This window comes from Myxocyprinus asiaticus, chromosome 46, assembly GCF_019703515.2.
Source record: "Myxocyprinus asiaticus isolate MX2 ecotype Aquarium Trade chromosome 46, UBuf_Myxa_2, whole genome shotgun sequence".
Taxonomy (NCBI): Eukaryota; Metazoa; Chordata; class Actinopteri; order Cypriniformes; family Catostomidae; genus Myxocyprinus; species Myxocyprinus asiaticus.
The window spans coordinates 27,354,540-27,380,028 of record NC_059389.1 but is presented as its reverse complement, the minus strand read 5'-3'; the positions used below and the strand labels follow the sequence as shown (position 1 = coordinate 27,380,028).

Here is a 25,489-nt window from a genome sequence, read left to right as displayed (position 1 = left end):
GATTTATTTTGGATTTTGATTAGTCACAACATAATTCCCATAGTTCCATTTATGTTATTCCATAGTTTTGATGACTCCCATTCTATTATTCTAAATGTGGAAAAAAAAAAAAAGAAAAAAAATTATAATAAAGAATGAGTAAGTGTTTCAAAACTTTTGACCGGTAGTGTATATTAAGCATTTTTGTATCACTCTTTTTAAGTAAATTCAACTTATGGTAATTTTATGTCAGCTAAACTAGAAAACCTTTGTTAAGATATACACAAATGTTTCAGTACATTCAACTTTATTTCCTTATAAAGGTATGTCACACAAATAAGATTTAACAACTATGTTGGTTCAAATGAACTTTAATATTATAGTGTATATACAATAATATAGTGTTTCTACCTACTTTAATTGGCTCAAAAGAAAATAATGACTGAGGACAGTCATTAAACAATTGATTCCCCAAAGAAGTGCAGATAAAGCTGCACTTTAGCAATATGCACATTCACATGTCCAAGGAAAAATGACATGGACTGAACAGGATCCAACTTCAACAAAGAGAACACCAATCACCCTAATGCAAAACAAAACAACAAATTACACTAAAACAACCAAAAAGAGTTAAAATCTCCATAAATTCTTAATACCAACTAATGAAAGCCCCCAATAAGTTCCTTTTGACCAAACAAGCATGATTAAATTAGTCAAGCACAAGGGGTTTATGGGTTTTCCCCACAACCTCAGTTCTGTACTTGATTGTTTGAGTTAGTAGTACTTAAAATCTTAATTTGATGGATTTTTAAGTTAAAGTTCAAGGAACTCACAATTATTCCTTTATTTATCACTTTAAGTCCACCTTATTAATTAATAGTTTGTGTTGTACACATTAATGCAAATTAAGTAAAGCAAAAATGTTTATAAATATGTACATTTATGAGTAGAAGCTGTTTATTTTCTTACGTTATGGTTGTTGAGCCAACAATTTAAAAAAAAAAAAAAAATAATAAATAAATAAATAAATACATTTCAATTTAGTTCCAGCTTCATTCGAATGATTTTTTTGGTCACACTGAATATGACTGCTTCTGATGTCTGCTAAATATAAAGAATTGTACAGTTTAGTTTCATTTGAGCATGTTTGCTTGTAGTTTTATCTTCTGACTCATACTCATATATTATTCTTACAATTCAGTGATTTTTAAGTCCTCAGTACAAGTTGTGGTATTTATAATTGCACCCGATTACAATTTTAATAGACTTGGTAAAAATATATATATATTTTAATAGTACACACACAACTGTGGGCCTAAAAGTCAAATGAATAATTCAAATCAACATTTTTATTTTTGCACTAGTGTCATTTCCTCATGTCTCCAGAGATGCACGTCAAACATCTTTGACAAAATTATCGGATTTCGAAATTTTACAATTAAGATTTTAGTGTTACATTCTCTCAGTAACATGTATATATTTGTTCTGAATTTCTCATTTCAACACATATATTGGAGGTTTTTGTGTTCCTTGATTTATTGTTATCCCTGTTATGTAATGATACTGTGACCTTTAATTGAAGATATATGTTATGAGATGACATCACACACCAGGGGGTGACATCAGCCATTTAGCAAAATTATTTTGAGTTATTTGAAGTGCGTAACTCTTGTTTTATCAGTGTTTTCCTTTATTTTGTGATGTTAGTCATATGTGGTCAAGCATAACATGTCCACCCTGATATGGATAGATACAGTATAGGGGATTATTGATTAATATAATTTTACAATTTAAATAAATTTATAATATAAACATCAATATAAGTTTACAAATACTGTATGTTTTCGAAATATCATTCACAGACCATGTAGTGGCTAATTATCCACTGAAAAGTTTGAAAGCCGAAATGCCACCAAATTAAAGGAATGACTCAAACATATCAATGAAACCAAACAAATGCTACTTTATCAGACACAATCGGATATTTAATGATGTACTGAAACACATCCTGTTTAGCAGGTTCTGATGAAAGGCCACATTTCATTTCAGCTTGCGAATGAAGTCACTGGATTTCATTACACACGCCGTGTATATTTTCACACCTCGGTTCCATAACCGACACGCACCTAACACAAATCACCAAACACATGCACAAGATCAGGCATACACACACAAATGAATGTACAGATGCACGCGCACACACACTCTGCGATTCCACTTAATTCAATCAGCAGTGGGATATTGACACCATATGTGCTCTAATCACTGGATGCAGGCAATTCCTGATTAGGTTACTACAGATAATATAGTTGTCTTCTGTCACGAAATTGGTCTTTTGCATTTGAGGTCAACAATAGGAAATCACAGTTCAACTCATGCATATTGACATTTCAATCATTTACATACAGCAGCGTTACAGGGTAATATCTTTAATCATATCAGATGTTGTCTCTGTTGGGAGTAGTTGTTTAGCTTGGAAGGCACTTTTTTTAAGCCGCTCGGAGTTATCTTTTCACACCGTGGATTAGAAATGATTGTCATAACTGCAAGTGTCAAATGAGCTAGAGTCAATTTTGTTCAAATAATTCAAACAAATGCCTTCTGAAGAGTACATCTGAACAGATTGTACTTAGCAAATCACTGTTTACTTAGATAATATTTAAAATCACACTTATACACATAAAAAAAGAGTAAGAATACAAAATTAAACCGCACATCATGATTTCATATTACATTTCATATGTATTTAATGGTTTTCCTGAATTTCAGGCCATTTTGTCTTTTGTGCACAGTGCCATCGAAGTATCCATGATATAGCAGTCTTTTTTCATTGTGAAAGCACAAACACAAGCTCTGTGGTGTTGGATCCCAGCTCATCTGCATCTCGCCACGCTAAACATTTCCATTTAGAGTGATTTAAAGGAGGGAGTTTATGACCCTGCCATGTGCGTCCATCATCCGCCGACGTGACCGCCGTCCCCCGGCCCCTCTCTCCAGCCTCTGTAAACCTGAGTTATAGAGCAGCTATGTGAAAAGATAATAATTTAACTTTCCCTCTGCCGTTACACTGAGGAAATGGATGTGTTTTTGTTGATTGCCTGAGGTTTGAGATTCTAGAAGATTTCCATGTGGTATGGGAGAGGCATGTGTGATGTTAATGTGTTTGTTTAGAAAAGAAAGCAAGCAAAATAATGGTTTAATGGTTTGAAATATGGTTTTGTGAAGTGAGTTCAAAGAAATTGTTCAATCAAAAGTTAAGAAAAGACCTACTCACACATGTCATGTCATTTGATTTTCATATTTTATTTTTTATTTTTTGTTCTTTTTTAGTGTAAAAATTTGAGATGTTTAATAGGATGTCCAGGCTGCTCTTTTATATTCAATGAATGTGGATGGTGACCAGGCGCTGTAAAGCCCTGAGAAAGAAATAGAAACCCCTAAATTTGCTAAAAGTAGTTTATACGAATTATGCGCTGTATTCCCAGTCCATATTATGCACTTGGTGTGAGTTCATTACAAGTTAAGCTCAACTGACAGCATGTGTGGCATACTGTTGACTACCACACAAATTAATTTCGGCTCATCCCTCTTTTTCTTAAAAAATAAATAAAAATCTGGGTTACAGTGATGCACTTACAATGGAAGTGAATGGGGCTGATCCATAAACGTTAAAATACTCACTGTTTCAAAAGTATAGCCACAAGACGTAAACAATATGCATACTAACGCTAAAACCCTTAAACGACAAAATAATACACAAGCTTTAACAAAAGAATTAATGTAAGTGCTTTTATAAAATTATACGCTTCACATTTCTGCCTTTAAACCCACTTAAAATTGGCCACATTCACTTCCATTGTAAGTGCCTCACTGTAATCTCCATTTTACTTTTTATTTTTTTAAAGAAAAATGTCGAATGGAAGCATCAAATGTATTTATTTATTTATTGTGGTAATCAACATTATGCTTCAAATGCTGTCGATTGAGCTTAACTTGAACCTTGAATATTCCTTTAAGATGGGACGTCAAGTTAAAAATGCTCTTAGTAACCACTAGTTAGTGCTTAATTTGGTTGCAACACTAGTTCTAAACACAAGACTAGTAGGCTGTAAGCTCTCCATAAAGTAATGCGTAGTCGCACAATATGACATTTATCTTTACTGATCCAATAATCAACCTTCAAATTTGTAAACATTACTGTGCATTTCAGTGTTATCTTGTTAGTGTTGATGTTCAAACCTTTTTTTGTTGTTGCACGTACTGTGACTTGCAGCAGTATGGATATGATATGTAACAAATAACTAAACATAATAAATATTATATTTAAAATTTTAAATAATATTCGGGAGCTGTATCTAAAATTAATAAGCGATAATAAATAAATACTAATACAGCTGACTGCAAAAATTGACATTCATGTGTTGAAAGTGTGTAAGCTAGTGACACTGGGTGACGCACACTGGAAAGTCATGTTTCATGCCAAAGAGCCTGAAGGGCCTGAAAAGGAATCATATAAATGTTCTGTCTCGCAAATGTAAACAAGTATAAACAACCTGGTCTCATAGTCAAAACATGACTCTATATACATTTTTGCAAAACTTGTTATATGTGTCTCAAGGTACAATTCCCTGCAGTTTCCAGGTGAAATGAACACTAGAGGAGCTACAACAACTGTATGTTTCGTAGAACTGTTCAGCCGTGATGTCAGTTTCACTCAAATTATGACTTCAGTGGCTGATTATAACTTTTTAAATGCTCATTTTTCTCTCTATTACTCAGACCCTGCTAGGTTATGATATCGAGACACTTTTACTCAAAGGCATCTTTTGAAAAATCATACATTTTCACGCTTGTATTACAGACCCACTTACATACAGTATATACACTTATTCTAATATGATTAGCTTACGGTAGTGCACCTCACTGAGCATTGGACTTTGGACTCGGAGGACCGCAGTTCAAAACCAGACAAGAACTCAATCTGACACGTGACACTAATTGACATGGTTGCTTCAGAAAATTTGCTTTTGGGGGCCTGGGTAGCTCAGTGGTAAAAGACACTGGCTGCCACCCCTGGAGTTCACTAGTTGACTAGTTCAAATCCCAGGGCATGCTGAGTGACTCCAGCCAGGTCTCCTAAGCAACCAAATTGGCCAAGTTGCTAGGGAGGGTTGAATCACATGGGGTAACCTCCTCATGATCACTGTAATGTGGTTCATTCTTGGTGGGGCGCATGGTGAGTTGGGCGTGGACGCCACGGTGGATGGCGTGAAGCCTCCACACGCGCTATGTCTCTGTGGCAACGCGCTCAATTTTAAATCTCACGTGATAAGATGCGCGGGTTGACGATCTCAGACGCGGAGGCAACTGGGATTCGTCCTCTGCCACCCAGACTGAGGCGAATCACTACGCAACCACTAGGACTTAAAAGCACATTGGGAATTGGGCATTCCAAATTGGGAGAAAAAAAACATTTGCTTTTCATTTCGCTTCTGCATTTTAAAACACTATCGGTTAAGGTTAGGTGTTGGTTAAGGGTAAGGATGTCTGTTTTCTTAAACTCTAATTTCTCTTTTCAGACACTATTGGTTAAGTTTAGGGTAAAGTTTTAGGTTAGGGATGTACGTTTTTTTTAAAATCTCCATCTAAAACTCACCTTAAAAACCTTGTCTGATTACAACCTCATTTCAATCGGTTTTGGCGCCCCCTGCTGGACATTTCACTTGAAAAGTACAGCCAAAGGTGTTAAGAAGCACACAATTTCAGCAATTATGTAATTCAATCAGTTTGCTGTTTTATTCCAACCATTACTCCAGGTCAGAGGTTTCTGAAATAAATATTTATAGACATTTTTATTTTACACATAGTTACATTTCAACTAAGTTTAATGGTGCAACGATGCAATATTTAGAAGTGCGTAAATTGCAACTTCGTGCCCGTTTATGTTGTAACTTACATATGGCTTAAAAAGCTCCAAAGTATCATAAAAGTATAGTCCATATGACTTGAGCGCTATATTCCAATTGTTCTAAAGTCATATGATAGGTTTGTATGTGGAACAGATCGAAATCTACAAATGTTTTTGTGTGTGTGTGACGTAATATTTTAAGGTTCGAGATAGTATTGACGTTTGTTGCATGAAAAAGAGGACATTTCGCAATATAATTATTTTTGTATTCCAAGAGGTGAGTAAATGTTGATAGAATTTTTATTTTTAGGTGCAGTGTTCCTTTAATTGCAAAAGCACAAAAGAGTTTAAGGAAACGACTGTGTGTTGGTACTGTAGGCATTGGCCTTGTGCCCAGCCTGTGTTATACCTGCATCTCAATGAAGCTGGCAAGGTGATTTACTGGCAAGGTGTCTCAGCTGCAGTCTCTCTCTCTCTCTCTCTCCCTCTCCTCCTTAACCAGCGAGTCAAAGCGACATTGATCTCTCAGCCAGGCAAGGTGACCTACAGAGCAGCACTTCCCAAGTCTTTCTTTTCTCGTCTTCATCTCTCCCCTCTCTCTTTTTTTTTCTCATCGTGAAGTCAGTGGCGGGCCGTGACCCCGGCGAGTGATGTCATGTCCTGTGGCAGAGAGCACGGCAGTGAGGAGAATATGAAAACAAGCGCAAGTCCTTGAGGTGCTCTGTGCCACACGCGTATCAATAAAACGCCTCCACGAAGTGTGTTTCACAGCAGTGGGCATTTCTACAACACCGACGGCTTTACATTCATTTTAAAGGGATAGTGCACAAAAATGAAAATTTTGTCAATATGTATTCCCTTTTTTATTGTTGTGGCAGATAGTATTTGCACCCCTATTTAAATATTAACAGGCAGTATAGGGGCATCACTGCAGTGTGTTCATTGTGTTTATTTAGAGTCCCACAGACACATTACACCAACCCCTACCTTTAAACATAACCCTAACCTTCCCTTACAGAAATGAACCATGGTTTAACTACATAGTATCACCATGGTATTTTGTAGTAAAATCATAGTAACCACAAAATTAATTATGGTTACTATTGTATATTAACACCATATTACTGTAATAACAGCATGGTTAATTGCATTAAAACTATGGCTTCCACCAAAAAACATGGTTAATACAATATTACTATAATAAAACCATGGTTAATTTTACCTGGATCAAACCTTTCTCTTAACTCCCTGTCCATCACCATGACCAAATCACTGTGAGGAAATCAAGCTTTATGTTCATTTTTTTATTTATTTATTATGAAATATTAAGAGTGGAGACAGGAAACAGGAATGGAAAAAGTAGGACAAAAGGCAAAATCGAACTGAGTTGTCCGCATGAAAAAGCACATCCACACCGTCATTACACCCCATGCCACTGGGGGCACAGTCTGTCATTTATTTCTGTGTTTCCACCAGACTGTAGAGCTGTTCAGCCATGACATCAATTTGTAGGCGAACCCGGAAGACAAATTCACCATTGGTTCCTTCAGGAATTTCCAGTGGGTTTTTTATAATGGCAGTTTTGGATTTATGATTAAAATAAGGTCTGTGGTAAACATTACCTTAAGGTACGTGGACATTTTGTTCTACAACATAAATTACACACAGTCATACCGCAAATGTATATTTTGAAGCCGCATTGAAGCCTCTTAATTTAAAAAAAAACAAACACACACACACGGGGGCTTCAAAATTCACATTTGGGGTATGACTGTGTGTAATTAATGTTGTAGAACCATGCGTCCAAGTGTTGTAAAATGAATATTTACCACAGACATTTTATAATATATTCTAACCTAGTGCATTAACAGTGCTTGGTAGTAATGGATTACATGTTATCTGGATTACGTAATCAGATTAGAAAAATCAAGTACTTGTAATTGGATTCAATTACATTTTAAAATTCTCGTAATCGGAATACAGTTACTTTTTTATAGATTTCATGATTACATATTAACAAGGCAATGGCAGTAAATTGTTGTTAATTTATTGATAATTTTCATATCAATATCATCATATTCTTACCCTGAAGCGCAATAGTGTCACAGATGAAAATTTTCAGCATGGGCTCCTTTTATGTTACAACATTAAGATATGCACCTCAGCTAAAGAATAGGTTAAAGTTGTTTCAGTGTTTTTAGATGAAAGCTTTGACCAAGGCAACGTCATTGCTGTTGATTTTATGGTCATTAATTTTCATTCATTTTATGATCATTTTATGTTGATTTTATGGTCATTATTGTTTGTAATGCTGCTATTGTTTTATGCACTTAAAAGGAAATTGACGTCTCAGTGTTTTGAATTATAAACTTTGGCCATGCACTGTCATTGCTGTTAGATTTAATGTTTATTTCATTCATGTAATGTTTAGTGCACTTTTTTAAAAATGTCACAAGGAGCTCTTTTTGTGAGGCTCTTTTTGTTAGCAAGAAAGAGTGCATTTTCGTCTTCTTTGTACTTTTATTTTTAAATTATTATCCTACTCAAATGCATGTGACATAAAATAAAATAGAGTTAGGTTGTAAGTAATCTAAAAGTAATCACCCCAAAAATGTAATCTAAGAAATTATGTTACTGATTGCATTTATTGTCATGTAATTTGTAATCAGTACCTGATTACAATTCACAAGTAATTCGCCCAGCACTGCACCTTAACAATACACAAAAGAGCTGACAAAGCTGTGTGCAGTTTCTTCACCTTTGTCTTCTTCTATTGAGTCGCAGACACTAGGTCTGCAAACAAAGAAGTGTATCGTAAATAATCTCGTAAACTGCTTATACAGACTGATCTCATAGTGAAATCGGAAACAGTAGGATGACTTTTCTTTAGCTAAAATCGGTCTGTGTTTAACGAAATGCGAAACATTGCCCCCAGTGGCTAAAGCGTTAAGTGTTGTTGGGGGTATTGGCACACGCAAGCTCCATTTTCAAGGTGAAATGTCCATGGTGGGGTGCCAAAAGCGAGTTGTGAAGCGAGTTGTTTTAAGCTGTACCAGCTGTAATACAGTGAAGAGGAATATTTTATAAACTGTACCCCCAAACTCCAAACCTGAACCTAACTGTCAGTGGAGTAAAAATAAATGTTAGAGGAAAAATGCAACATCCGAATCATGCTTGAATTGAACCAGGGTCTCCCGTGCTGCTGATGCAATGTGCTTCCAGCCACAGGGGAAGGTAAACACACTGGAGCCGATGCAAACATGTTTGATAGGAGATGGCACTTGAGTCAGCATGAGTCAGTGAGTCAGCAAAATGTGGCCAATCCTAGGGTACCGGAACTCTCAGAAACAACATGCCGTCCTCCCATGTGATCATGTTGGCCTATAATAGTTTGTTTACAACATAAATACTATATTGGAAAGATGTTGTGTTTTGCCCTGCAATCATTTGGGTGATATTTTACTCTGACAGAATTAGCTCTGAACACAAATGTCCTGAGAAGAGCATGTGTCTGCAGTGATGTGAGGTTAAAATTCATTCAGCAGTGATTACAAAACAGAATGAATGGCTTTGTGAACTGAACTGGGTCGAGGGATTTAACAAGCATTTTTTTTTTTTTTTTTAGTGGCAGCAGTGGTCTAGAGGGGATATACTGTATGGTAGAAAGAGTGCTAACTTTGTTTAACATAATCCGCACATACTCATAGACAAGGCTGCAACCACATATTCAGTATTTGGGGACTAAATGTAATAGTTCCAGAATCAGCCAGTAAAATCTCATATTGGTTGACAAATAAACTGAAAATGTAACTCTATATGTATAGTGGGTACAGCCCTGCTCAAACAACAGCTTGTTCAATATTTGCCATAACTTGTCTATGTGTATGTTTGGAAACATATTTTGCATTTATTACAGATATATTTTAAATAATCAAAAGTAACCAAAGTAAACTGAATGAGCTTTCAATAACTGAAGGAAACGAAGTAAATTTTGACGTTTATTTGTAAAGATTTTGTATTAAAAAATATAGACTTTTTTTTTTTTTCACGATTAACATGATCTGATGGGAGTTTAAATGTTAGAAATATTTCACCATGCTATATTTAGCAACTCTCTCTTTATCTCTCTCTCTCTCTCTCTCTCTCTCTCTTTTTATTTATTTATTTATTTTTTATCATGGAAGGACATCGCGGAAATTTCTACACCTGTGATAAGACGACTTACCCCTGCCCTTTGCCCCTGCAGTCTGAGGTAAGACCCAAAGCTTTATATTCTGTGCAGTTTAGGATTAGTTTAACCTTTTTTTGTGATTATTAATAAAAAAACAAACATTATCTCGGTATAAATAAATGAGTCTAAATTCTAGATTCCCATATAAAACTGTTGATTTGTCGACTGCAGTTCATCATTTTATATGTATTAGGAGTTTAGTCCATGTTTAGTTCATTATCCATGAAAACATAATACATAACAGAGATATTTTTTATGTTTATTCATTCATGATTACCAGTAATTAAATAGAAATGATATAATTGTTATTATTATCGTGTGTGTGATCACAATTTTAAAACATACTGTCATTTTTTAAACGAACAAGGATGTATTGGATTGTCTTGTCAAATAAAATAAAAAAATCATAAATGTGCTAGAGAGCTTGTGTATAGTACTTATACTGCCAGTGAACTCATAATTACCAACAGGATTACTGGCCAACGGCTAGCAGACATGTTAGAAATTAAGACTGGTTAGTTTAAGATCTTTGGAGTTGTAATTTGGATGGGACATATTGGTCCAGGTTTACAATATAACTTCAGTCTGGAGCAATTGAGATTTCATTCTGTGTGTACTGTATGAATGTATGTATTTTTAAGCATGTATGGCAACTGAGTTTGTTCAGAAACACAGGTGTAAATCTTATTGGACACTTCACTGATCATCCAAACTTAAAGCTAAAGTGTGTAATTTAGAATCACTGTACAACCTAAATGTTTCAAAATTATTTTTACGTGGCTCGTTGTACATATCGCGCCAGTTTCATTGTGAAACACTTAAGTCACTCAAATCACGAATAAATGGCTGATTATCAGTTCATAAACACTTACTTTTCACCCTGTTCCTCACACATTGCTATCTTATGACATCAAAACACTTTTACTATAGCGAATGACTTGTAAGGCGATACTTTTAAAGTTTGCATTATATAAACAACTACATTTACAAGCTTGTTTAGCAGGATCAAATTGTGCAGTAGATCAACTGATAGAGCATTGCACTTGCAGAACCGGGGTATGAGTCTTGAAGAGCATATGACTCGACACGTGAGCTGAAAGTGTCATAGAAGCACCACAAAATGACACAGTTGCTTCAGCAATTGTGTTTTTCATCTCACATTTGTTTTTTATGACACTCTCGGTTAGGTTTAGGTTTAAGATTTAGGGTAGGGAGGTCGTTTTTGTTTATTTAAAACTCAATAGAGCATTAACCTTAAGCTCAACTCTTTGGGAGAAATTAACTCACTTTTAGCGCCACACAGTGGACATTTCACCTTGAAACTGCTGCGGTGTGTATAATGAACCACGTAAAGTTGTTTTGCAAAAATGCCGCCACAGCAGTGTAGCGTGAAATGCATTACTGAGTAATTATTTACTGTAATTAGATTACTTTTTCGTTGAAAAATTAAAGGGATTACTCTTAATTTTTCAGTAATTTAATTACAGTTACTTCAGATGTAATTGTGTTAAATACTGGACAGACTATAGAACAATTCTATATAAAACAATAGTGAATTTAAAATCGAAATTTGGTGTCTTATGTTAAAATGTATGTTTTCTAATTACATGCAGCCCATTTAAATTCTTTTGCCAGTTCATGAATACTTTATTTGATTTTATATGATTTATTTAAAAGAATTAAAATAACAATTTCATGTCCATCCTTGTATTTTTCATCTGGTTCGAGGTTGATAAGGGTTTTATAAAGTAATTAGTAATAAGTAATGCAATTACAGTAATCTAATTACACTGTAGAAGATGTAATTAGTAGTTAGTAATTAATTACTTTTTAGAGTAACTTACCCAACACTGCGCAACAGTCACACAATTTTTATGGGATCAAGCTGGTAATAATTAAGTCAGTTGAACAGATAGTCCCACCCCAAACTCGTGCTATTGGTTGAGGCATTGATGCTCTGTCAGGCTGGATGGGATGCTCAAACAAACAGAGCAATGTTTTGATAGCATTACAGAGTTAGTGTTTGCACTTTTTCATAGGAATCAGCCTACAAATTGTTTATTTATAGTTGTCTCTGCATATTAAACCATGATAGGAGAGTATTTTAATAGCGAAAAAGTTTCACTTTAAAACCGTCTACAATGACAGTATTAACTTGACAGAAAAATGTCAGTGTGTGTGTGTGTGTGTGTGTGTGTGTGTGTGTGTGTGTTGCTCTTGTTTTACTTAGTAGAAGTTAGTACTGTAGTTCTTTGTTATTAAGGCAACATTCAGTCACACGTTTCTTCAGCAACAGAACACACAGGTGATGTCACATCTAATAACGTAAATAAATAATATAAGTAATATTGGCATTATATTCATGTTGTTTAGACAGAGGGGAACTTTTAGCTTGCTCACTAAGGTTCTAAATTAAAAATATTATTTGCTTATTTATTTTATGGCACAATTTACAATCACATTTTTATTAAACTACACAATGATGACAGACATTAGAGCTTCACTTTCTGTTATAGCATAATTTTCTGTAAAGCAGCTTTGAAACGACTTGACAACGAGGACACAGGAAGTAATACATAATGTGTGTCTTTGTTTTGTTCATGTAGGACACTTACCTTTGTGACTTTGGTGAGGTTTTGTTGTTATTTTGTAAGCAGATTGTCAGGACATTTAATTTCTCCATATTACCTTTATCTTAAAGGTAAAATAAAAACAATGTTGTCATCATCCAGTCACTGTCATGTTGCATGAAACTTGCATGATTTTTTTATTTTTTATTATTTGTGATTTGGTTACACTTTACATTAAAATTAACTTTGTTAAAGGTTTATAAAGGGGTGAATAACCAATTACTCATTTACAAATGCTTTATAAATCATTGATATTTGGTCATAACACAATTAATAAAAGGGCGACTGTCATGCAATACTTGCCAAATAGTGAGCCATTTTACCTCACCATTGTACTTGTTATAAATGCTTAATAACACTTACTCAGATTGTCAGGACATTAAACGTCTCAATATTACCTTCATCTTAAAGGGATAGCACAACCCAAAAATACAATAAAAAATGTCATCATCCACTCAGTGTCATGCTGCATGAAACTTATATGATGTTTATTATTATTTGTGATTTGGTTACACTTTACATTAAAATTCACTATGTTAAATGTTTATAAAGGGGTTAATTAATAACCAATTGCTCATTTACAAATGTATTATAAATCATTGATATTCGGTCAAAACAAAATTAATAAAAAGGTGACTGTCATGCAATACTTGCCAAATAGTGAGCCATTTTACCTCACCATTTAACTTGTTATAAATGCTTAATAACACATACTCAACATAAGTAACCTATGAAAATATACCTTAATGAAAAGTGCACAGCTATGAAGCATTTATTAAAGAGTTTCAAACAAAACCTTTGTACATAAAGTTCAGTATTAAAGGTCATCAGGCTTTACACTAAAAAATATATATTTTAAGATTTATGTGTTTTTGCAGAGCTCTTCAGGTAACTAGGACTAAATAAAACAATTATTCTGACATCAACGTGACAAGGAAAGTGGAAACACAAGTGAGTCAGTCTCAAGACACTACAGTAATGAATATAAACATGAAGCAGACTGCAGCAAAATGACATAATCCCTCCTTTAATCTCACTATAATAGTTTATTTTTGCTGCATTGTGGCATAAATCATGAGTTGGGCATTTTATGTTTTGGATTAACATACAAATAAAAAAGTGTATTTATTAAGCATTTATAACATGTAAGTTAAAATGCTCAATACTTGGCAAGTATTGCATGTAAGTCTCCCATTGTATGCATTTTGTTATAACTACATATAAATGATTTATAATGCATTTGTAAATGACTTATTAGTCAGTAATGAAGCCTTTTATAAACGCTTAACAAAGGGAACATTAATGTAAAGTGGTAAAATGTGATTTCACAAATCACATACACAAAAGGAGTTTAGCTGAATATCCTGGCTGATCTTTCCAGAACGAATATGACATGAAAGTGTGTTCTCTATCCTCCAGTGCAGCATTCCATTCAATGTGTATGTATAGTATATATGTGTGTATGTGTGTGTGTTGAATGTAACCAAAGCCAGTAAGGATGTGAGTTATATTTGGCAGCATCTCCTGAAGACACCCGCTAACCTAGTACAGTTAAAAATACACCCAGACTCAAGGAGAGACTGTACAATCCGCTCTGACCCACGGCTTGGTTCAAACTCGTGCAATGCGCTCAATTAACACCACGCTGCACACGCAGTCTTCATAAACACCAGGACAAGAAACAAAAAATAGGAGAAACTCTGACTGAACTGCCCATGTTTGGGTTTTGGGACGTTTAAACATTTCTTGTCTCTGTATCTTTATATTTATGAGATTATTAAAGTTGTTTTTGTAGGCTTTCTTTGATCAAAGCGCATATATTTCCACCAAAACGCAGCACTCTAAGTCATTAGTACTTCCTGTAGCCGGTAGCATCCCTCTTCTCTCAATCCTTCTACCGCCATCCGCAGTTACTGTTTTTTGCCCCTGGTCTTTCCTTTAAAAGTCTCTTTTTAGTGTTTCTATGTTTTGTGTTTCATTAAAACTTAATCTGGAATTAAATAGAGAGAGACACATTTTTGGGGAATTTGACTTCACTTCACATTATTTTTGATGTGTCCAGATCAGACCTATAATAATGTATACTGTATATTCAAAACAATATCAAAAAATGCAATTAATACATATAATGCCTTGAATTCCTACTGAGTATTCTTGTCTTATTTTCTGGTAAAAAAATAAATAATAATAATAAATCTCATTTTTCTTTATAAGCATAGACGTTACTAAATTTAATTTAGAAAACAAGACAAATCTGTTGTCATTTTGCTTCAAGTAAATTAATCTTGTTTCAAAAATGTTTAAATATTTTGGTAACACTTTCTATGAAGCTCATATTTCTAATGCATTGTAAAGGCATTATAAATGCATTATACTCCATTCATAATGTCTCATAATACACCTTATAATAAGTTATAACTGCAGTTATAATACAATAAGACTTCCCCTATTCATAGTTATACTTTATAGTATAATGCATTATAACACAAGCAACATCCAATTTTAATGCAACAGAAGTTAATAAAGATAATCGTATAAGTGCTGTATAGTGTAAACAGTTAAAAGGCTTTATAACATGATCATATCATAAGTTGCCTTTGCCTGCTTTAAGTGAAGTTATAAAAGCAATATCTTCTTATAAACAGCCATAACATAAACTTGTAACATGCAATACATTATAAGTGAAACTTTTATAATGCAAGTCATTTATAAAATAAGTCTCCAAATAAGATGCACAAACATTACAGTTTATTGAATAGAGTCCAGTGTAGAATCAGTTTAAGCAGTTTTGTTTATTCTTGGATGTGTTTATACCCAAGAAGATTGGCTACATGTCTGAACAACATTACATATGTAGAGTTTCCGATATTTTTTAACTTGAAATTTTTTAGCTTTACAAGTGTTTTTTGTAATATCTCAAAATTTACACTGAATGTGTTTTATTTTGTATTTTGTGCATGTGTAATATATACATTCCAACATGTCTTATAACCACTTAAAAATATCCTATGGATGTTTATAAGATGACATTGCTTTTGTTACTTTATGTAAAGCATGCCTATCATATATATTACAAAAATATATAATACATTATAACTTCTGCAGATAAAATTAAATGTTGCTTGTGTTATAATGCATTATAGTCTAAGGTATAACTATGAATAGGTAATTATTATAATATGTTATAACGTCTCATAAATAATTGTAACCACAATTATAACATATTATAGGGTGTATTATGAGACATTACTAATGCATAATAATGCCTTCACAATGCATTATAAATATGGGCTTCATAGAAAGTGTTACCGATATTTTAACTGGAAAACAAGAAAACAAAAATAAAAACACTTTCACAATGCAAAAAATCTTAATTGTCCTAAAAATAGCATTAAATCTGACCTGAACCTGTTCTTGACAGATTTTTTGAGATTCTCATTCATTCAATATATTTTGTCACTCAACACATTCCTTACACCATATCCCAGAGGGAAATGGCAGTGTTGGTGTTTAGGGATATTTACAGTACACAGCCGGTGTTTTTATGGTCGTATTGCTTGTGTTTTACTTCAGACCGCTGCAGTGCACAGTCTTTCCTGCAGTTGTGAATAAGCATCTGTCAGTTCTTTGGTCAGTTAATTCGTCTCCAGACCGGGCGAGAATGAATGTGTCTGTGACAGACATGGCATCCATATCCCTCTCTCCTCTCTCCACGAATCCCTCGCTTTTATTCTCTTCCTCTCACTACCCAAAGCTGCATTTGATGGCACATATTTCCAGTGCCATAGCACAGGAACAGGGCGCCTCTTCGCCTCCTTGTTAGCTTGACAAATAACTTCTGTGGCCAGAAAGTGCTGAATTTTAGCTTTCTGCATCTATTTTCTGCCGGATGACATTAATTTTGTGAGCTCTGTGGGAACTAACTATCAAAAATAAATAAATAAGGAAATAACAGGGCTGTGGCAGGGGCCGCTCTGCCATTATAGGAAGTTTCCGAGCACACATGCGTTCATGCCCCATTTGTTGATGGATGTGCAGGTTGTTGTGTCACATACATCTGGAGTCTTTTTTTTTGTATTTATTTTTTTTAATAAGCTTGATTTTTGTTAAAGCTACAAATACTGGTACATTTAATTGTTTATTTGTATTGCACGTTGCATGTAGTTTTACATGCATGCATGTATTTGGCTTGGAAATGTGATGCATCAATACATAGCTAAAACTAGACAGATTTTTGTTATACTATCTGTTGTCATTTTGTGCCTAATATGACCTAAAGCAATGATATCAAAGTGGTAAATTATTGTGTGTTTAATAGGCATCAATAAACACACACGCATATACATTCACAACCATGAGCATAAATAAAAAATTGTGTTTGTGAGTAGTTTATGTATTTAAAGCTAACATTTGTTGAGTATTTTCTATTAATATTATATGATAAAATATTTACTTATTGATAATTTAATGAATCGTCTAATACTAAGAGATGTAATACTAAGATTGTTATTTTCAAATCTTACAATTTTTTGTATATTTAATTTATAGAAATTCAAAAAAGCAATAGAACATGTTAAGCAAATATTTGCTTCATTGATGTCAATTATATGTCATTAAAGTTAAATTACATTTTATTTTGGATAAGAAATAAACACGTTATACATTAGGCAATAATAGAGCAATTATAATCAATTAGTAAAATTCCAATACATTGTCAATACATTGAATTTTCATTATCAGATGGATGCATTGCTATGCACTGATGCCCCTCTACCCACAAAAGATCAAAATGTGCCCCCGAAGATTGCATCCTAGTACCACCCCTGGTTTATACTCAGACAGCTGTATAATATAGATGCATGTTTAAATTTTGATGCCAGGAAGTGCAACAGAGCCGGTAAGGGAACAAGGGGCTTGTGAATATTTTAAAAGTGTGTTAAAAGCGTTTTACAGGTGTTTTTAAGGCTCATTGCATTTGCATCTTCACAGAAGTCTGAGTTAAATGTCGTAGTACCTTATTAGCAGGTACACATCCTTACAGTGGGACGTCCTGACTGACCTAAAACTGCTCGTTACACTCCAACCTCTACTGTTAAATTTGATAAAACATTAACCACACTTGATTTTTACATTTAATTGATACAACTGTTAATCTTATCAACATCTCAGATTCATCAGGTCATTGGAGGTGGACCGAACTCCCATAATGCGCCACAGATCACACACAGCAGCTAAATTGCAGTCAGCTTGACATATAGCTCCTGAATTTCACACTTATGCAAGTGATTATCATTAGGAAATATTAAGCAAAGACAACAGATCTTTTTGTGAGCTGCTGTTTCTAAACTGTATAGTTAGGAAAAGTGCAAAACACACATACTCTGTCACATAAATTTCATGAGATCAGAATGGTTTTGGAACAATGGCAACATTTTTGCAAACCAAAATGATTTGCTTCATAACACGTTTTGCTGCACTTTCCAAGTGATATGTCCAGCAGGGGGTGCCAAAAGCGAGTGAACACAGTCAACCAGGCATATGCTGATCCGGGTGCTTATACACTAGGGAAAACTAGTAGGAGCATTTTCCAGATAGGAATGTGTCAACTCTGTTTTGAGGGTGTGTAAAGAGCTGCAGTTTGAAATAAAGCAAATTGAATTGGACTCGACTCGCAAAAGAATGATGTTAGCATGTTGCTAAGCTAAAAATAGAACACTCTTATAAGCATTAAACTTCATAGTACAGACAAACATTGGGTAAAACAGTCAATTTTAATTGGATTGAACTATTTTTGTCGATATTTGTTTAGTATTGAGTGAAATATAAGTGTATATTTATAGACACTGCCTTTTCTACAAAAACTGTAAGTCCTACAGACACCAAATTTGGCAGGATGGTCCCAGATCCCCCCCGCAAACACACTACTCAGGTGCACACACACACCCCCAACCGACCCTAGGTGGCGCTATAATACACTTTAACATTTTTGCTCATAACTTCACAACCATATGGTCTAGAATTAAAATATTTTTCTTCTGATTCCCTGAGTCAAGTGAAACAAAACATGTATCTGCGATTTCAAGTTTTCCAAAAAATACTTTTTCCAATTCCTCCTTGACCGTTGGTCTGATTGCATCAATTTTTGCATGTATTACCTAGTGACCCTCGTGACAAAATGTTAACAAAATAATTTAGATTCTTCTAAATCGTTGATAAGTGAGTTGGGTCATGACCAAAATATTTACTGGTTTATACAGTATCTTATAAACGATTTTGCGAATACAAATCCCTGCAAAATTCCTTGCAAATTGGACCAATGATCTAGGAGGAGTTAAAAAAAAAAGTAGATTTTTTGTAAAACACAAAATGGAGGACGGAATACATACAAAGTATCTAGAGTACTAAGGAATACAATTATATATGTTCTTTCAAATTTGGTCATTTCTCCCAATCTGCTTGGACCCTGATAATTGCCACATGTGACTATAGTTCTTATTGAAACTTGGAAGATTGGGCAGGACATTTTTTTTTTTTCTTTTAAAGCCTATTGACTTAAGTTGTATCACAACCTTGAATCTTGATTGGCTATTTGTTTGTTGGTGGCAGGAGGTGTTGGAGGAGGGACATTTTCATTTAAACAGCATTTATTGGACAACAATATGTGAATGTTTGGTCTGCTTTCATCAAAGAGAATGACTGCAAATTCTAAGTATGTATATGTTCTAAAAGTTATTTTAGTAGCACTAAGGAGCACGCTAGCATATAGATATCTTTAAAGCTAACAACTTTGATTTTATGGGATCTTTAAAAAATAGACACAAAGATATACCAATGCCAGTCACTGGAAAAGAGATGATATTTGTGTCCTCTATCAGACCAAGAAAGGATATGGAGAGAGAGAGAGACTGGGAGAACCACATTGCTCTTACCTTATTCCTCTGCGCTGCAGTAGAGAGAATGGTGTGGGGTTGTACAGACAAAAACAGAGTAAATGTGCTAAATCAGGATCTTTGAAAAAAAAAAAAAAACACCAGGGAAGAGAGCAAACTCAGCATGTGTATCAGAGAAATGGCTTGTTTTACTAATATATGGAGCTGAATTGAAGTAATTAGGAGTAGATGTTAATTTAACTTGCCTGATTTTACTGTGTTTGTTTAAAGATGTTGTGGATCTGTGAGGAGTTGATCATGTGGAATAGTGAGTTACAAGCGATAGACTCTGTGTGTTTTCTTTTAAAGTTAATGTGTGTTTGGGGGTTCATGAAATGGCATTCACAACAAGTTTTACTTTCCTAATGTGACGTATTTCTGAATAAAACAGAATATTCAATGAGAACAAAATGTAGGGCGGACTTGATTTTTATCCATGGGGAATTGATTGGATGTGGATTGTGGAGGTCTACTCCCCTTCTGAAATACAACCAGCACTCACTTTCGATGAGGCCCTTTTTTTTTTTTTTTTTTTTTTTTTTTTAACTGGCTAAAGGGCAAGTGTAAAAAAAAAAGGCCATTGTTATTATTTCACTGATTAGTTTTTTATTAGTCCTATTTTCACAGTTCTACACTGGTCCGTATACAGCACCGTCCAGATCGCTCAATCAGCGTTCAGAAAGTGACGCGCTGTGATCAGTTCCGCCTCTAAACTGAATTGAGATGAACGGGATGCAGACGGATGCTAGTTTACTCCTAATACTATTTATCTTTGTTGAAAGTTGTGTGCGTGACTATTAAAAGACCACACACGCATACCCGCATATACACTACCGGTCAAAAGTTTTGAAACACTTGACTGAAATGTTTCTCATGATCTTATAAATCTTTTGATCTGAAGGCGTATGCTTAAATGTTTGAAATTAGTTTTGTAGACAAAAATATAATTGTGCCACCATATTAATTTATTTCATTATAAAACTAAAATGTAATAATAATAATAATAATAATAATAATAAAAAAAAGGATTTGAAATTGATGACTTGGACCAAATAATAAAGAAAAGCAGCCAATAAGTGCCCAGCATAGATGGGAAATCCTTCAATACTGTTTAAAAAGCATCACAGGGTGTTACCTCAAGAAGTTGGTTGAGAAAATGTCAAGAGTACATGTCTGCAAATTCTAGGCAAAGGGTGACTACTATGAAGATGCTCAAATATAACACAGTTTTGAATTATTTTGGATTTTGTTTAGTCACAACATAATTCCCATTTATGTTATTCCATAGTTTTGATGACTTTACTATTATTCTAAAATGTGAAAAAAAAGAAAAATTATAATAAAGAATGAGTGTTTCAAAACTTTTGACCAGTAGTGTATGTATATGCATAATCAAGCAAACTAAGCTGCATTACATTATTGTATTGAGTGTGGTGACAATAAATGGGTTATTCCCGAACTCCATCAGTTCTACATCGAAGTCTCTTACCGGACACAGCATGCAGAGAGCGAGCCGATTGTGCGAGTCAGGAGGAAACAGACCCTCCCCACACGATATGAAGAGTATGACCTCAGTGGCTGCATTCTCCCAAGGCTGGTCTCACGACTCATGTCACCGCACTCTGAATTAACCCGTACAATAGCTCCATGTACAGATCAAGAGTTGGGCGCAGCTGGTGTCACCCAATCATCGCTACATCGCGAATGTCCTGATAGTCCTCTGCAGTGGTCTGATGCAGAATCATGGGACTCTGAAACTTACAATTTTAAACATGAGAATAAGAATTTCCGCCATGCTCATGATAATCTGCGACAAACACTTCAGCAGACAACAGATCATTATAATCAGGAGCTCTCGCATCTCAAACGAAAGATGCAGCAGCTTCAGATCCAGTTGGAGCAGCAACGGCCTGAGTTACAGTCTCTTCCTTCTGCCATCCATACACCCTATACCTGCTCCGCGCCTTTCTTCCCTACCAAGGCAGGTTGATAAGAGTGCTACACCAGTAGCAGCCTCACGACTCAGGTCTAATGAGCAAAATAAGTTTGATGACAGTTCTGAGATTTCTTCAGTTTCAGAAATTACCCCCAGAATAAAACAGCATTCTTCCTATTGCACCCCCCATGCCAAGCCAGCTAGTTGGGATGCCTTAAGAGAGGAAGATGTTTATTTCCCTAGACCTGATATGCCTTGTAGAGATAGTTATTATGATTCATATGAGCCAGAATCTATAATACCTCCACTAATTGACTCTGTTCAGCGTCCACACAGGCTACGCAGAGCACCAAGCCCAAGTTCTCCCCCTGAGTTAGAGCAGATGTACTGAGGTCCTATTCCCACTATTCCAGATTTTGTCCATCCAAACCCTAAGGAATTCTCATGGATGAAGATAGCCTTAGAGAATGTTCTCCCAGCCACTGCTACAGAGAGATTTAAATTCCAAATACTAACAGACCATCTCAAATTAGAAGAGGAATTGTTGATTGCAGATTCATACAGTCATTCTCAACAGCCCTTCACAAAGACCATGGCAGCACTGAATCAACAATATGGTCAGCCTCATCAGCTCGTGCTACAACGCATAGCAGAGCTTATGGATGGTCCAAACATGGCCAGTGGTGAAATTAAGGCCTTCAGAACCTTCGCCCTTAAAGTTCGTTCCCTTGTCGGTATGCTGGAGCAACTAGGCAGGAAGGGCACCTTTGAGTTACAATGTGGCTCACATGTCTCCAGGTTCTTGGGGAAGTTGCCGCATGACCTCAGGTCCAGTTTCATGTGTTTTGTACACCCCCATAGGGTGCCAATCCCCACTCTTCTCGATCTCTTAGAGTGGTTGGAATACGAAATTCAAGTACAAGAAGACACCTCAATGTTTGCAGTGGTAAACAGTAATGTACAGCCTGTACGGAGGTGGTTAGAAACTTTAAACCAGCTAAAAGTGCTACCATTTGGTACAGAGCGATCACCTCCTGTGGTAAAGACATCATTTGTCTCCACTAAGCCTATTCCATCCCCCTACTGTCCATATTGCGACCATAGTAAACACTCATTGAATAATTGTAACAACTTTAAGCAACTTATTGTTGACCAAAAGCTAAATTGGATCAAGAACAGTAATCGATGCTGGCGCTGTGGGAGAAATCATCAAGTTTCAGAGTGCAATTTAAAAATGCACTGCAAACAGTGTAATGGAAAGCACCTGCTAGCTCTTCGTGATATCAGTGTCAGGAGTAAAGACACTCCGAAGACTGCCCCAGAGGAAGGCACTGCCACAAATGCCTGCCTTTTAAACACCATGAATGGGATACTACTTATTCATAAACCGCCTGCCAGTCGTAAGGTCCTGTTAAAGATCCTTAAGGTCATTCTCAGAAACGGGGCACAAAGAATGAATGCTTATGCCATCCTAGATGATGGATCAGAGAGGACTATCCTTCTCCATAGTGCCACCCAGCAGTTGGGCCATAAATTTCAGGCAGAAGACCTTTCTCTTCGAACAGTCAGACAGGAATTACAAGTCCTCAACGGTGCTGCAGTGTCTTTTCATATCTCCCCTATGTCTCAGCCCAGTAAACTGTATCACATAAGAGGTGCATTCACTGCCCCACAGCTGAGTTTAGCTGAACATACACACCCTGTTAAGACCTTGAGAGAGAAATATAGACACCTCAGAGGGCTCCACTTATGCCATCTAGAGGCGGTCTGCCAAGTCTTACTCATTGGATCTGATTATGCCCACCTCATTACTGCAGTGAAACCAATCCGTCTCGGCCCTCCAGGGGGACCAGCAGCTATCCAGACTCATCTTGGCTGGACATTACAGGGACCAGTACAACACTTACAGCATGAAGTAATTGGTCACCAATGTCTCTTCACTTCAATCTCATCTCCAGAAACAGATTTTTTCAAACAAGTAGAGAGACTCTGGCAGATGGATGTGCTTCCCTGGCAAAGTGAAAAGATGAGTACCCAATCCAAACAAGACCAGGAAGCGATAGAACTCCTGGAAAATAAGACAGTGAGAGTAGAAGTGAATAAAGTTAAGCGATATGCAACCCCTCTCTTGCATGTTAAGAACATGCCGCACTTGAAGACCCCCCAGGAGGCCCTTATCCCACAGCTACGAGCAATTGAGAGGAAGCTGGATAAAGATCCAGAGCAAGCAGCTGCCTACACCGCAGAGATTTTGAAACTGGAACAGGCAGGATATGCAGTTAAACTGGAGCCAGGTGCTGAAGCATCCTTTGCCCATTCCTGGTATATCCCATATCACATGGTCCAGCACAATGGAAAAAACAGGGTAGTATTTAATTGTTAATTCCAATATCAGGGCCAAAATCTGAATGAATACTTGCTCCCTGGACCAGTGCTGGGGTCATCTCTTTTATCAGTACTACTCAGATTCAGAGAGCATTCCATCGCCATCAGCAGCGACATTCAGGGGATGTTCCACCAAATCAGATTGCTCCCAGAGGACGGACCACTTCTGCGGTTTCTCTGGAGGGATCTAAAGGTGCAGGAACAACCTAATATATATGAGTGGCAAGTTCTCCCTTTCGGCACTACCTGTAGCCCATGCTGTGCAGTCTTCGCACTGCAAAAACATGTACTAGACCATAGCCAACCTGATGAAAATGTCCAACATTCTGTTCTGAAATCCTTCTATGTGGACAACTGTCTGCAAAACTTCACCTCAGTGGAAGAAGCCAAGAGTCTTGTTGACAAACTGAGGAGCTTATTAACAGAAGGAGGTTTTGAATTGAGGCAGTGGTCCAGCAACCAACTCTCAAGAATAAGCCATTTACCTCCTGAGGCCAGATCAGATAGTACTGAGCTTTGGATTTCACAAGGACAAATCAATACCCAAGAATCCACACTGGGCCTCCTCTGGGATCACCAAAAGGACACAATATCTTATAAACAGTGGCCCATAAGAAATACTGAAACTACCATGCGTAGTATTTTCAAAATTCTGGCAAGTCTGTATGACCCCTTGGGCTATCTTATCCCTTACACCACCAGAGCTAAGCTCATAATGCAGCACCTGTGGGATAAAAAAAGAGACTGGGATGACCCACACTTACCCACAGATCTAAAGTAGACCTGGACAGAATGGGAGGAAGAACTGCCAAACCTACAGCATATTGTTCTTCCTAGGTGCTATACCAGCCCAGTTAGAGACACTAACATGAGTCAGCGAGATATACACTTTTTCTGTGATGCCTCTGAATGGGCCTACAGTTTAGTTGCTTACCTTCGCACAGAGGATCAACAGGGAGAGGTAGAGGTGGCATTTCTTACTGCTAGATCACGAGTGGCACCTAAAAAACAACAATCTATTCCCCATCTGGAACTCTGTGCAGCATTGACTGGAGCACAACTCGCCAAATTAGTCAGAATGGAGTTGAATCTCTCCATTCGCCAAATCATTCTGTGGACTGACTCCACCACAGTCCTTAATTGGCTAAAATCAGACTCTTGTCGATTTAAGGTGTTTGTTGGTACGCGAGTTGCCGAGATTCAAGACATCACAGAGCAGCACACTTGGCGTTATGTGCCATCTACCCATAACTCAGCGGAAGATATTACAAGAGGTAAAAGTCTTAATGAGCTGGGACCCGAAAGCCAGTGGTATCAGGGAACATCATTCCTGAAAGGTCCTTCAAATCTGTGGCCAGAAATCTCATGTCCTGTGGTTGCAGATGATACGGAGCTCCGTAAGACAGCAGCCTGTTCTCTTGCCTGTTTCACCACCAGTTCATTATTCCCTGACATCAGTCAGTATAAGACCTTTGAACAGCTCCTTCAATC

At 36.1% G+C, this 25,489-nt stretch overlaps 1 protein-coding gene across 3 annotated transcripts in view; it reads left to right on the top strand.

The window, feature by feature from the left end:
• LOC127436309 (transcription factor Maf-like) overlaps window positions 1–25,489 on the top strand; it is a 130,237-nt gene that overhangs the window by 5,787 nt on the left and 98,961 nt on the right. For 2 of the 3 annotated variants that reach the window (XM_051690382.1, XM_051690385.1), the window contains exon 2: window positions 10,072–10,139. In XM_051690382.1, coding sequence (XP_051546342.1) covers window positions 10,072–10,099 — 28 coding nt within the window. In that variant the 3' untranslated portion in view covers window positions 10,100–10,139. Of the gene's footprint in view, window positions 1–10,071; window positions 10,140–12,724; window positions 12,757–25,489 lie in introns of those variants that run through there. The other variant, XM_051690384.1, reaches the window with a different exon arrangement.